This window comes from Pagrus major, chromosome 20 (assembly GCF_040436345.1).
Source record: "Pagrus major chromosome 20, Pma_NU_1.0".
NCBI classification, from domain to species: domain Eukaryota; kingdom Metazoa; phylum Chordata; class Actinopteri; order Spariformes; family Sparidae; genus Pagrus; species Pagrus major.
Genome location: NC_133234.1, coordinates 11774286 through 11787648, shown reverse-complemented (window position 1 = coordinate 11787648; position 13363 = coordinate 11774286). Strand labels below are relative to the sequence as shown.

Sequence of the window (13363 nt, the reverse complement as noted above, 5' to 3'; positions counted from 1 at the left end):
ACACAACTATCACAAAGTAAGTCTGACTTTTTCTTACTTTTACGCACTTTGAGATTTCTGACCGCATCCTGGAGAGATTTTTGCGCGTAATGTGATCAATTTAATGCCAAGGAATCTATTTTTTAACTGTCAAAGCAGCCTGTTGATGCGATGTATTATAACTTCAGCAAAGTTTTTTTAATTCCAAGCACACGAATTGAAAATGCTCAAGTGAAATGATGGTGTCTCTGCTCCTCCTCCTCCTCAGATGGCCAACCTGCTCAGATCGTGGATGATGCTCGCAGCCCTGGTCGTCTGCCTCCTGGTGTGTCTGAGCAGCTTCGCGGACGCCTACCCGCCCAAACCGGAGAGCCCGGCCAGCAACGCCTCTCCGGAGGACTGGGCCAAGTACCACGCGGCCGTCCGGCATTACGTCAACCTCATCACCAGGCAGAGGTGAGTCAGGCTGACCGGACTACACTCAAAATTTTAGTTTTTTATTACATTTTTAATTATTTAAAAACTCTCGGGAAAGTTTTAAACACTTTGTGATCAAATCTTTAATCAACACTTAATGTGCATCCAAGGGCGTAGATTTGGTCTTTGGTCATTGACAGGGGCACCCCAACCAGGATGACTTAAAACTGCAAGTGGGGATTTTTTTCTTTTCTTTTTTTTTTTTTTTTTTTTCATAAATCAAATTAATTGTAAAGTACAACAACATAAGGTTTCCATACAGCAGTTTTCTTTGGCTGGAAAGCACTGACAGGGCATTAGGATGGAGCGCTTGTGTGGTGAAATATAAAAATGCTATTTTGCTATTTGGACACCGAGCCCTAAGACTAAAGCCGGACTGATATATAATTCATTTCATAATGCAAATAAAGATTATTTGGATAATTTCGAATTATTCAGTTTCAGGTGAAGTTTGTTGTTTTCGGTGCCCTGGTGTCATTGAGACAACATTTATTGTTAAACGGTAAATATAATGCCCCCATAACCACGTTTGAGGGGTTAATTGCAAAAAAATGTGTATATATATCAGCCTGTGTATCAATATAAGAATTTTGACTCCCTCATATTGGTATTGATGTCAGCCCCAAAAATCAGGTAATGGTTAAGTTAGAGCGGTCACAGAGAGAGTCTGTAACCATAACTCTAAAAGAAAGTGCACAAAGAAACCCCAATTACTATCACATCGAAACGTCTCTGCTGTATTATTCAGACGATATTATCATACTGAATGTGTATCATTACCACTATATCAATATTTAATTTTTCAATATCACGGTTATCGTGAATATCGCGATATTGCGACACTCCTTGGTTGAGCTCTACCTACCTTTTCAAAATAAAGCCTTGCCCCTTGGGAGGACACATCTGAATTATTTAATATGACTTCACTCTAAAGATCATGCAAATGAGTTTCTGAGACGTGTCCCTTCTGTCCAGATGCAAACCTTTGCAAATATCACCTGGAAAAACTGAAAAAAAAAACAGACTTACTAGTGCTGAAGAACTTGCAGTGATTTGGTACTTTTACATCCTGTGGTTGGGTCAGACAGGTCGTCCACCTCCCCTGATGTGAGGGGATTAAGTCTCTGACTGAAGGACAAGTTAGCAAGGATATCCACATGGGGGACGAACCCTGACGTCACTCATATAAGGCCCCCTCTCTGCCTTAAATGACGACTGTTCAAGAGCCCTTCTTGGGCAAGCTGAAGAAAACTCTTGGCTCATTATACTTTCATTACAATGCATTGCTGTGCTTGTTATAAGAAATAATGAGGCAACGGGAGAGGAGTCTGGTTTTCCTCAGATGGGTATGTAAGGTTCAGACCAGACAGAAGCCTGTAATGGCTCCACTGTGACCCCAAATCCTGTAAGAGACGTGCTGCAACACCAGCATCCCGAATAACTTCCTTTTGTGACTTACTAGGTGGGAAATTAAGACCAGATTGTGACAGAATATTCAATATTTAAATTTATTTTAGGGACACAAAGGAACCCTCAAGGAAATTTCTTGATATTTAAGTTCTGAGTGTTTTCTTTCAACTAAAATGGGGACAAGATTACAATTCTGTCCATTTTTTAATGAATTATGTTGTTTCATTTGTGAGAAACCAGTGGGTGTCGAGTTTTCCTGCGGTGGAAGCTGAGTAGAGTCTCATCAGAGACTCTCCTGCTCTGCAATTAATGAGGCTGGATATGTCATTGGGCTCATGCCCTCGTGCCTCAAACAAAGGCAGGTTTACTCTCCAGTGGCCGAGACATTGATTTCAGTAAAGAGACTTAAAAAGACAAAGTCGGAGGAGCTTGTAGTGTTTGCCTCATTGGATACCGGGCAGTGAACCTGAAAATTCTCCTTTTCTCTCAGATAATTGCTCAACCACTCTGTGATTGAGACTGAAGGGAGAAGCAGCACTCAACAGGGTGTGATGATTCTTCAAAAGAAAATATGTCTTATAGTTGAAATTCATAGCCAGGCTGATGGGGTCACAGCACCAGAGCAGCCAGTCAATCGCTGACTGAGTGACCGCTGGTTTCACATGAATGACAACTGATAATATTTAGTTGCAGTTGTTACATGCTGGTGTTTCGTTTTCTGCAGGTATGGGAAGAGGTCGACCCCCGAGCAGGCGATGGCATGGCTGCTGTTCGGCGCTGATTCCAACCAAGACGCTGAACCACGGTGAGAGAAACACGTCCGGTTTAATCAAAAGACACTGATTTTATACTAAAATGTGTTCCTAAAATAGAAGATGGTGGACATTCCTCAGTACTAACTGAGCAAAGAATGATGCCAATGTTGAATATTTAATCTATTTTTAATCTTTAAGCTATTTAGCTTCTCATTACAAATAAAGGAAGAACATTCAGTTTAAAGCAAATCAGTGTCTCTTCTTCAAATAACAGTTTGAGATCAAAACACATTACTATAGTTTTTCCTGCTGTCTACACTGAATCTTTAGAGCTCAGGTGCCCAAACTTTTTCCCCTTGAGGGCCAAAACTGAAACTTAATGGTGGATCACCGGCCAAATGAACATATGGAAGACCATTTGGATGAATACTGAATTGAACCTTGTGGTGGGCCAACTTTGGCCTGCGGGCCTTATGTTGGGCAGCCCTGCTTTGGAGTGTAAAAACCATTTTCAGCCAATAAATTGTTTTATACCTGTAAGCTTTACCACAGAAGGATTACTTGCTGTTTAAGTTGTTTCTTTTGTTTTTGTACCCTTTTACCCTATGTCTCTGTGGATTTACAGTTTGATTGTCATGTCATTGTTATGTCACAATAGCATGGTAACTGGTAATCTGTCAGAGCTTGTACCCACCACATATTAGGATGAGTCAAGGCAAGTTCATTTATAAAGCACCATTTGGACACAAGGTAATTCCGAGTGCCTTACAGAGACGTGGAAATATGTTAAAATTTCATTCAAAAGACAACAAAAGCAAAAAGCAGGCGAGTAGAAAGTTACAGATTAAAAAGAAGTCTTGAAATCTAACTAACGAGTGTAAATCTTGGTTAATTAACTACTAAATTTCTCTTGTCTTACAGCTCGGACTATGGCGATCAGTGGTAAATGAGCCCGTTGTTAACCCCTCATCCTGATCCCCCCCTCCTCCTTTGATTCACCAACAATCAGAAAACCCGGGGACTCTCCACATACAACCTGCACTGGACTTTGTGACGCTCCATATTTGATTAGTTATTGTGCATGAAAATCTCTCTGTTTGTCTTCCTCTCTCTCAGTACAACTATCAGTTCTTTGGCCAAAAAAATAAAAAATGTAAATAATTTGTATCAAAAATCAATCAGTTTACAATAATTGAGTGGAATAAAGGTATTAAGTAGACACACACATGCTCTGGTCTTCATTTGTCATCCATTAAAAGTCGGCTGCACCTGCTCCTCTCGCCACTAGATGTCACTGTATCACCAGGAAACGCGCTGGCCAGAGTCGGTGTGTTACTGCTGCTGCTGCTCGGGGTTCATATCGACGGCACCGCGGACACGCTTCAACTTCACACAGGGGGTACCAGCCCAAAAAGACGCGTTTGTCACCACAAAACCCCCTCCGGGACATCCTCTGTGCGACCAGCAACAGCTAACACACTGTCTTTCAATCAATGGAGCTATTTGTAAGAGCGCGGGAGGCGTTTTAGGTGAGGTCTCGTTTAAAGATAGCAGTTTGTGTGGGCTGCCGCTGGCTCCGGGCTGCCGTCAAAGTGACTGCACACATTCAAGTGGACCTGCCGAGTGGAGATACCTCACAGCCAGTCCCCGAAGAGGCATCCGGATAAAAGGTGACCGGGCAGGTGAGCGCTTCTACCTCTAGCTGCTTATTATCACCGAGGGGACGTTGTGTTGAATGTAGCAGGGACGTAGCCCACCTCCGACACCCGCCAGGTGGACGCTGCTACACGCACTCATCTCTCCTGGGAAAGTAAGAGCTCCAGAAGAGATTAAATGTTATTGACGACGTTAAAAAAACAAACACTTATTGTTTAATCTCGTCAAGCATTTTCCTCTCTTAACGCATTCAGCGCGAGACAGCTACGCATTACCGCCGTGCATTTGTCTCAATCAGCAGCCACATGCAGTTTTTTTTTAATGAAGCTAGCCTCCCTCCGGCTGTTTACTGTGGCACCTGTATTAAACCTGGGGAGCACAGCCCGGCCCCTGACAGCCTGTCTTACAGATAATGTAAACCTCGTTTGAGTGGCTGGAGATGAATTAAGAGGATGATAATGTTGATGGTGGACGTCGTGCACCTGTTCAGTGCCATTGCGCATGCCCACACATTGGGGACGCGCACCGTCCAATAGAAGGGCAGGTGTGTTGATGAGTGTCTGACATGTAGGTAAATAAACACGACATGAGAGGGAGCTACCCTGTTCCTCTAGGATTTAAATATACACACTATGTTTTGGTCAGAGGGATTCATCTCGACAGTTTATACAAAATAATATAATAAAATAACATCAAATAAATACATAAAAAATGGTTTCATTTAGATTTAAGCTATTTAGATTTATGTTTTCTACGTTCGCTCTAAACTTTCACCCCACAGAAATTGCAAAGGAGCTGTCTTTATGCTTCCAGCCATTTAGTAGCTATGTTTTATATTTTATTTTCTATATTCAAGCCTTTTTTGAAGAATATTTTTTATATATATATATTAATTAGGAATGCACAATATACCGTAGATCGGTCTGATCTATATTATCGGCTATTTATCGGTAGCAGTGAAATTGCCTAATTGCTTTCATTGACTTAACAAATCCAGCATTTACAACAGTAGGTGGCTGTTTGCACCTCGAGAGTTGGTTTGTGGTCAAACAATAAACAAAGAAGAAGAAGGATCTTGTCACATTCATGTCTGGTGTGGACTTTTTTATTCACAGTTTCAGAGGAAGACGACTCTCCCGGGGAAGGAAAAGTCTCAAGTTTTAACACAACAAATCTTATTAGAGCTGCGGAAAATTAAATCATCCATCTCTGCTCACTACATCTTAGCTTTTCTTACCCTCAGGTGTGCTGAAACGTTTTATGTTTAATGTGAATCATCTGTATCGGTATTGACTGAAATAAATCCGTATTGTGCATCCCTAATATTTATATAAGCAGCTTAATGTGGCGAGCCCTTTCCCTCCTTCTTCCCTCATTTTCTCATTAGGTTCATCTCCTGTTGAATATTCATTCATTTTAATCCCTTGCACGGTATACAGTTAGTGTAAGCACCAACAAGCTGTTTCTTAGTTAATGGGTAAAACGTCCCCAGATTTCTTTATAAGCACTAATTTTGCCTCTCAAAGAATGCTATATTTCCAGTTCCATACATTGTGTCATAGTTTTTACCCATCCACCAGTGTTAGGCCTATGTTATCACTGTACAATTGTGAGGTTAGAGCAACGTCAGTGCGGCCTGCTTGGAGGTTGGCGTGGCTTGGCCCTACTCCGGAACGCGGTGCGGCTCAATTCAGCGCGGTAAAACTGGTGATGGAAAAGCAAAACAGCGTGGCTTGGTTTGACTCACTGCAGCCAAATGTGCTAGTGGTAAAAGCAGCATTGTTACAGACCTGAGATTTGAATTTATGGCAGTGGTGTTGCTCTCAGAAACTGTGGGGGGCGCCAAATCACACAAAATGCCAATTTCTGCATATTGTTGCTTTTAAGGTGAGCGTTTTTAAATGTAGCCTAGATCAAAGCCAAACTTGATAAGTTTTCTCTGACAAGGAAACATCAGAGACTCTTTGATTTGTGATGATTATTGACATAACTGGATTTCCATCTGTTTTGCCTAATGTTAGGTTTGTAATCTTTTGTACAAGTTCATCTGGTGCTTATGGATGTTGTTCAGATGTCTATGATCTCATCTTTTCTGTCGAATGCTTTATATCATTGCACTGTGAGGGCATTTTATTACTACAGAGGAAGTATTCAAATTTCCTCTGCCAGCACGAGAGAAGTTCTTGCCTTTTCAGTGGTAATAGAGATGTACCATCCATTTGTGACTCCTCTGGCTGATAACGACAGAGCAATCTGAAATTCATTCTGGGCCATTACAGTAACATGACTTTGGTTTACATGCATATTTATTCATGAACTTAAACCTAGACTGCTCATCAACATGCTTCTTGAAAATTTAAGGCTGACTTAAGTCTAATTTGGAGGACATTTATTTAGTCAGCAGCACAGCAAATAATGTTTTTGAAAACATAAATGAAAATAACTTGTAAGGGGTTGACTTTATGGCTAAAAAGTAATATCACATCACGTATTTAATTGCAATCGCAATCTATGATCTAAATTGTGATCTTTTCTCTCAAGTTTAAATGCCTTACAGATTATAGCCAGCCTGTGGATTTCTTAAACATTCAAAAATCAGCTGATATTATCAGCAGAATGTGAAGAAATCACTTTGGACGTTACGTCAAAGACATCTATGTATTGTGTTAGAGAGATAGCATGCTAACCAGCTAGCCTCGGTCGTCTTGTCTTGTAATGCCACTTTGTAGCTCTTACTCCTAACAGGACCGTTAGCTGCATGGCTAACTAAGATAACTAGCTCACAGCAGCTAAAGTTAGCAGCACTGAGCAGTTACTCTGGTGATATGCTACCCCCTGATTGTTTGGAGTATAAATTCGACAGGTGGCCGTTTCACCTACATATTGCACCTACAAAGATAGTTCCAGTCCTTCTGAGGTAATATGAACAATCACCTTAGCCATCTATAGCTATATGAGTCCATTTGTTTAGTCACGTAGCACGGATCAGTTAGTCAGTGAGGTTATGTGAAGTTTGGAAACAACAAATCATTACATTGTCCACCCGTTAGTCTCATTTCAAAGAGCTTTTGTCTGGATTAAAGAAACTTCCGCCTTCTTATCAATTTCTGTTTTGGAAGTGGGAGGTTTACCATAAATTTCCCTGCTTTTGACAGCTTTGGGTATCAGCTAAAGGATCAGCGGGTCCGGTTCTACCTCAACAAGAACATCGTCTAAGCACTTCTTTAACGATTTAAGAGCTCCGCTTGAAGTCGGACTCTTTAAACTTCAAAAAGAAAAAAATATCCTTCACTTTAAATTCTCTCACATTTGAATACATTTTGTATGAGATATTAGATTGGATCAAATCAGAGCAAAAAGACCAGTGTGCCGGTGAAGATAGTGTGACCATGACATGTCTGAGCCTCTGAGTAATGCACACTTGAATTAATACAAGTCCTTTAACACATTCAGAGAGCTATCCCTGTGTGTGATCCGCACCCAGATGAATTCAGAAAGCTTCCTGGTTATTTAACATCACATATTGATAACTCTTAATAAGAACACCTTCAATGCTGTCTGAGTATGACACTGTGCAGTTTTCCAGCTTCGACGCACTGAGTGATTAATTACTGCATCAAACAGGAATTCTAATCAACTGTAGCTTACAGACAGAAGCTTTAGAAGTAGGACTCATCCACACTGGATTCCACTGGGAGATTAATCCGCAGCAGTTCACACAGCCTCAGCATCTTTTTCCAACCTCAGTAGTGTCATTCATAAAAAATGATCAGCTCATTTACTCTCACACCTGCCACCTCATCCCCTCCGGCACAGATCTCCACATATAGAAGCTGTGTCATTGAACTGACGACTGCATTGTGAGGATTTTTAATGGGCGAATGTGATGTTTTTAGACATGCTGGCATGACGGAAGAAAAACTCAGTTGGTCTCGTCGATCCACTGCTTTTGGAAATATCTCAGCAAGCGTTGGATGGACTGCCATTATATTTGGAACAGGCATTCATGTTCCTGAGAGGATGAAGCCTCCTGACTTCTCATCTAGTGTCATCAGAAGGTCAAATCTTTTACTTATTCAATTAAATATATGTTAATATCTACTAGCTAGATTAGCACACCATTTTTACTGATATTCATGGTCGCCACAGGTCCCTAATTAGAGCGCTACAGGGATGACATATTTTTGTAGGCTAACCCGGAAGTTTGCATTTCCCTATGGGATCTGGATTATTGCAGGGGATGAGCTCTGTGGCGAAGACAATCAACAGACTGATACCGGAGGTATAACTCCAAGGGTATTGGAGATATTGGGGATATTTTCTTTTTCAGAGATCCTTTATTGTTTTTATTCGGGAAGAGGGTTAACTCAGCATGGATTTGAGAAACAGGACTTTGTAACAAACTTGATTTCTAGTTTTTGATGTTAATTGTTGAATCACAGAAGGATGTTTGTTCTTTGTTCTGGTAAATATAATATAAACTTGTCAAACCCAAACCCGCAAAAAGCCACTAGGATAAAGTCAAGCTGTAAAATTCCACCACCTTTTTAAAGAATAATTTGAAAATGAAATTGACAGTTATTAGGGCATAACAACAATGATCTATTCATATTTACAAACCCAGATGTGATAATCTAATAAAGCTAAAGCCGCCAGTGCTGAAAAAAGTGTTTAAATTGAATATCAAACTGGGAGTGGGGCGCCTGGTTGAAAGAGCAAGTGCATGCATCACACAGCTTTTTCTATCTCTTCCACACGTCAGCGAGCACTGAACTTTAATTTACTGATGGTGGTTTGATATGTAACACTGTGCTCTTTGGATCAGCTGTCTGGAGGAAATGTCTTCAACATGCCGGTCAGGCGACTTGCCGTCGTGTTATTACTTTGATTGTGACAGACAGTCAGACAGACATCTGATCTGATACACAATATCATCTGATCCAATTCATGTTTATTTTTAGACTCTTTGTTGTGGTTTAGGGTGGGGTGAAGATATTACAGCACTCCACCCCATCAGCAGAGACAGAGTCTGTTCTTAGTTTAGAAATTGAGTGGCTATAAAACTGTTTGTCAGTTCTTTATTCAAAATGAGACAGTAGCTGCACTTTTACTACTCTTTGCCCCACTGAGAGTTTTTGCAGTGTCCCTTTTAATAAATGCCAATAAATGCATGGACAAGCCAATGTGCCAGCCTTAAAGTGTGGATTTGCTCTGTAATATTGGGACTTTAACCTCCAGACTTTCTCTCTCAAGAGACTTGAGTGACATTCAAGCAGTGACATTCATTTAGCTTATTCCATCATGGCTGCTTCCTCCGAAAAAATGGGGATCTTTAATGAAATCCCAGCAGGGTGGTGATTGTGAAAGCTCCCCCTGGTCGGCTCTCAGCAGTTTGCCTGAGTCCTTTAGCTTTTCAGTGGTACGTACATGACATTTAATTCTAATTACACTAATTACAATCTGTATCAGCTGCGGGAAAAGGAAGCCCCACTGCACTAAATTCATCAGGTTTTATTCGATGTCGGGCATCAAGGGATGTCAAGAAATGATGGTATCTCTTGTGCCATTGTGCCTTTTTAAAGAAGAGAATTTGTTGCTCTTTTGTCATAGAATCATACATCACAACACAATTACACAGGAGGTAACAAACTTAACTCTCGATTTGAAGATCTCTCAGTAGCTCATGTGGCTGCAGTGGCTAATGAGTCCCAAATCTGTTAAGCTGCTGGTTGATCATTTACGATTAGACTTTTCAAGGCACGTTAAGTTTCATTGTTCAATCTGTGTGCCCAGGAAAAAGACAGTGAGTGCTCTTTTTTCCACCAAGTAGTAGCACGTTGTGTGTATCAGTATGCGTGCTGGGAATATGACACACCTTCATTTTTGAACTCATTCAACCATACAGCACATAGCTTGAAGCTGCACTTAAATTCATCCTCTCCTTCAGAAGTCCTCCTCACTTTATTTTGATCTGTTGGAGTGACTTAGGTGTTGATATGAGCCCCTGTAGGCAAGAATGAATAAACTACTTTAATATTGTCTGTTGAAAAAGAGTTTAGTTTGAAATGTGGTTTGACAACAGACAGCTGGTGCTTTCTTTAACACACTTCAGGGCAGATCGTCAAAGAAAGCTCTTGTGGTAGTGTTCATGAAGCAATATTTTTGCAAGAATGGTACAAACTCTGACAGGATTGTTTTTCTACATGATCTCTTATCATCTTTCATTTGAATCACCTGCATTGTATTGTAGACTCTTCTAAATCTCGGTGCATAACACAAAAACTATTTGTGTGATTACATACCACTAGGAGTAAGTGAGGAAATATGTTATTTTGTGCTTTGGGTGAAGTGACCCCTTAAAGGGGTAATATATAATATTTGGCCTGCTGTCTAATTCATATTTCAACCAAAAAGGGGGCAGCATATGACATTGTAACCGCTATATGCTGCTGACTGTAGCTGCCATTAGCTAGTTAGCTCAGTTTGCCATGCATCTAGCTGTCTGGACTGGGGGCTCAGAGCACCGGCGGAGTGTTAGTTCACACCGCTAGCACAGGAACTTTGGACTGGACAGGTCTACAACACAATGCATACATGTCATGACTTCAAAATAACTATTTTCATATTCTGTCGATAATTTTAGTTAATTTTGAAATGTTATCAACAAAAATCTTACATATTGCACCTTTTAAGTTTAAATCGAATTTGTGACTTTACTTTCAAGATTACCATAAATGTGTAAACTTTTTAATAAGAGACAGGAAAAATGTTTTCTGACTCTCAATATAAGAAGGGAAAAAATATATGATTAAAAAAAATGTGTTGCTCTGGAGCTGTAGAAACAGTGTTAAGTTGAAATCACAGTAAAAACATTGCTTAATTTAATTATAGAGCTCAACAAGTGCTGGTGAACACTGTCAAAATGGATTTCCTCCCTGTTATGTGAATGCTACGCTCTTTTTTTATCCACTTATGATGCTGATTTCCTCATATAGAGCAACTCTGTATTGAAGTGTAGCTTCAAACCTTTTAATAGACCCAATTTTAGCTCCAACTTATTATTATTTTACGCATTTTCCCTTGTTGCCATGGCAAAGCGCTGGGGGAAAAGGCGAAGAGCTGCTCGCGGTTGTCTTGGATACGACAGTTTTCCCTTGTAAAGTAATGAGAGGAGCTGAACCTGTGGGAGCACAGGGTTATTTTTAGGCCTGACGCCAGCCTGCATGTGTGGATTAAGACTTGTTTGGTCGCTGGTGCGTGTGTGTGTGTATGTGCATGCATGTGTGTGTACGTATGTTTTCAGGCTTCAATGCAGCCTCAGTATGGAAACAGCTCAAGGCATTTTACACTTGGCATATAAACACCTGGGCCACCACATGTGTCAGTGCTTTAGGCCAGAATGTGCTGAAAGATGCAATTTAAAAAAAATTTCATCTTCAGATGTAGGCTTTATTTTGTTGTGGTTGTTATGTTTTAGAAGTCTGCAAGTACTACCTTTAAACTACCTTGAAGGAAATAGATGCTTCCCTCAGCCTGTACTGAGGATCCTTATGTGTTATACAATCATTTTTAACACTAATATAAATTGTTTGCTTATCAGGCTGTAGGCTCGCTAATCTTGTAGATAGGGCTGGGCGATATGGCCTTTAAATAATAATATTGCAATATTTTAGCCTAAATCACAACATATCAACATATCAATGTCATCAAAGGTACTTCATAAATGCAACATACAGATAATGTCAAAAGCGTTATTTCTTCAGTCTGTTTTTGATTCTTAAATGATTTCAACTGAAATTCTTACATATTGCACCTTTTTAATGTGAATATAATTAATGACTAAGTAAAGGCAAGTATTAGAACAAGTAGAACAATCTGGTAAGTTCAGATGATTACATCAGTTTTCTTTATATCTGGGTGAATCCTCTGAACACCACAGGATGACATTCATGTGGATGTTCTTTGGCACATAAGACCCATCTACACACTGCTGCAGGCAAAGTAAACTCTCTCATGGCTATGGCATTACCTGATGGCAATGCCCCACCTAGCAGGACAAAGCATCCAGCGGCACCACACAAATAATTCACGAAAAGCTTGAGGAGGGTGACAAACTGCTCAAGGCGTTCTCGACCTGATGCCAAAACTCCCCAGATCCCAATATGATAGAGCATCCATGAGACGTGCTGTATCAAGTCCAATCCATGGAGGCACCACCTTGCAACCCACAGGTGTCAAATCAACCACAACATTAAAACCACTGGCATCGATCAGCTGCAACAACGTTTCAATGTTGTGGTTGATTTGGGTCTTGTTGGTTGCAAGGTCCCATGGATGCTTGATCGGATTGGGATCTAGGAAGTCTGACGGCCTGACTGGCACCTTGAGCTCTTTGTCACGTTCCTCGGCCCATTCCTGAACTGTTCTTATGGTGTGGTATGGTGAGGTTTCCAGACAGAAATGTCTGCATTGTAAAGACATGATCAATGATATTTAGTTCACCTGTCAGTGCTTTTAATGTTTTGGCTGATAGGTGTATAGTCTCATTTCACATTAATAATATAATATCAATACATTGCCTAGCCCAACTTGTAGACAGAATCCATCAGGAGCAATTTGAAGCAGATAAGTGACTATCCTAAGTGGAAAGCAGAAGCACAGTAGAGAGAGAACATCTGATCTTTTTTTTGGCTGTAGCACTGATTTCCTTGAATTTTAGGGATATTTTCAGACACCAAAGCCTTAACATTTGCCCTCAGTTCTGGTTGAGTAAGATTTGGGTGATGCAGACATTTAAACTTAGTCTGTGCCTGGAGAGAATTCATTGGTAAGGAACATCCAACATGTCTAGAAATATAGCATACATAGATCACACACACACACCCAACAGCTGGCCTCTTGTTTTTAATAGATTGACATCGCAGAGATGATAGCAGGTCTCCAAATGTGATGTCATTGCAGCTGCGCTATTGAGCTGTCCTCTTTGTGGAATAGAGCGAGGGAGATGGAGATCTGTGTGAGGGTGTGTTACTGTATGTGTGTGTGAGAGTTGACTGATAGAGAGCAGAGACAGTTTCTGTATACAA

General features: G+C 40.5%; 2 protein-coding genes across 2 annotated transcripts in view; both read left to right on the top strand.

The window, feature by feature from the left end:
- Nucleotides 1-3846, top strand: pyyb (peptide YYb). The gene is made up of 4 exons (XM_073490403.1): nucleotides 1-16; nucleotides 248-435; nucleotides 2591-2671; nucleotides 3543-3846. Exons 2-4 carry the CDS (start codon nucleotides 248-250, stop codon nucleotides 3565-3567), a joined length of 294 nt encoding a protein of 97 aa, XP_073346504.1. The 5' UTR covers nucleotides 1-16; the 3' UTR covers nucleotides 3568-3846.
- A 112-nt stretch (nucleotides 3847-3958) lies between these two features.
- The window catches only part of mpp2b (MAGUK p55 scaffold protein 2b), a 47414-nt gene continuing 38009 nt past the window's right edge, over nucleotides 3959-13363 (top strand). Inside the window, exon 1 of the mRNA XM_073490401.1 lies at nucleotides 3959-4303. The gene's annotated coding sequence lies outside the window, so the exon portion shown is untranslated. The remainder of the gene's footprint in view (nucleotides 4304-13363) is intronic.

Excerpts from the sequence above, each read along its gene's own strand:
- pyyb (XM_073490403.1), top strand. The coding sequence starts at position 248 with ATGGCCAACCTGCTCAGATCGTGGATGATGCTCGCAGCCCTGGTCGTC. Across the intron at positions 436-2,590 it reads AACCTCATCACCAGGCAGAG|GTATGGGAAGAGGTCGACCC; the intron begins GTGAGTCAGGCT and ends CGTTTTCTGCAG. Across the intron at positions 2,672-3,542 it reads AACCAAGACGCTGAACCACG|CTCGGACTATGGCGATCAGT; the intron begins GTGAGAGAAACA and ends CTTGTCTTACAG.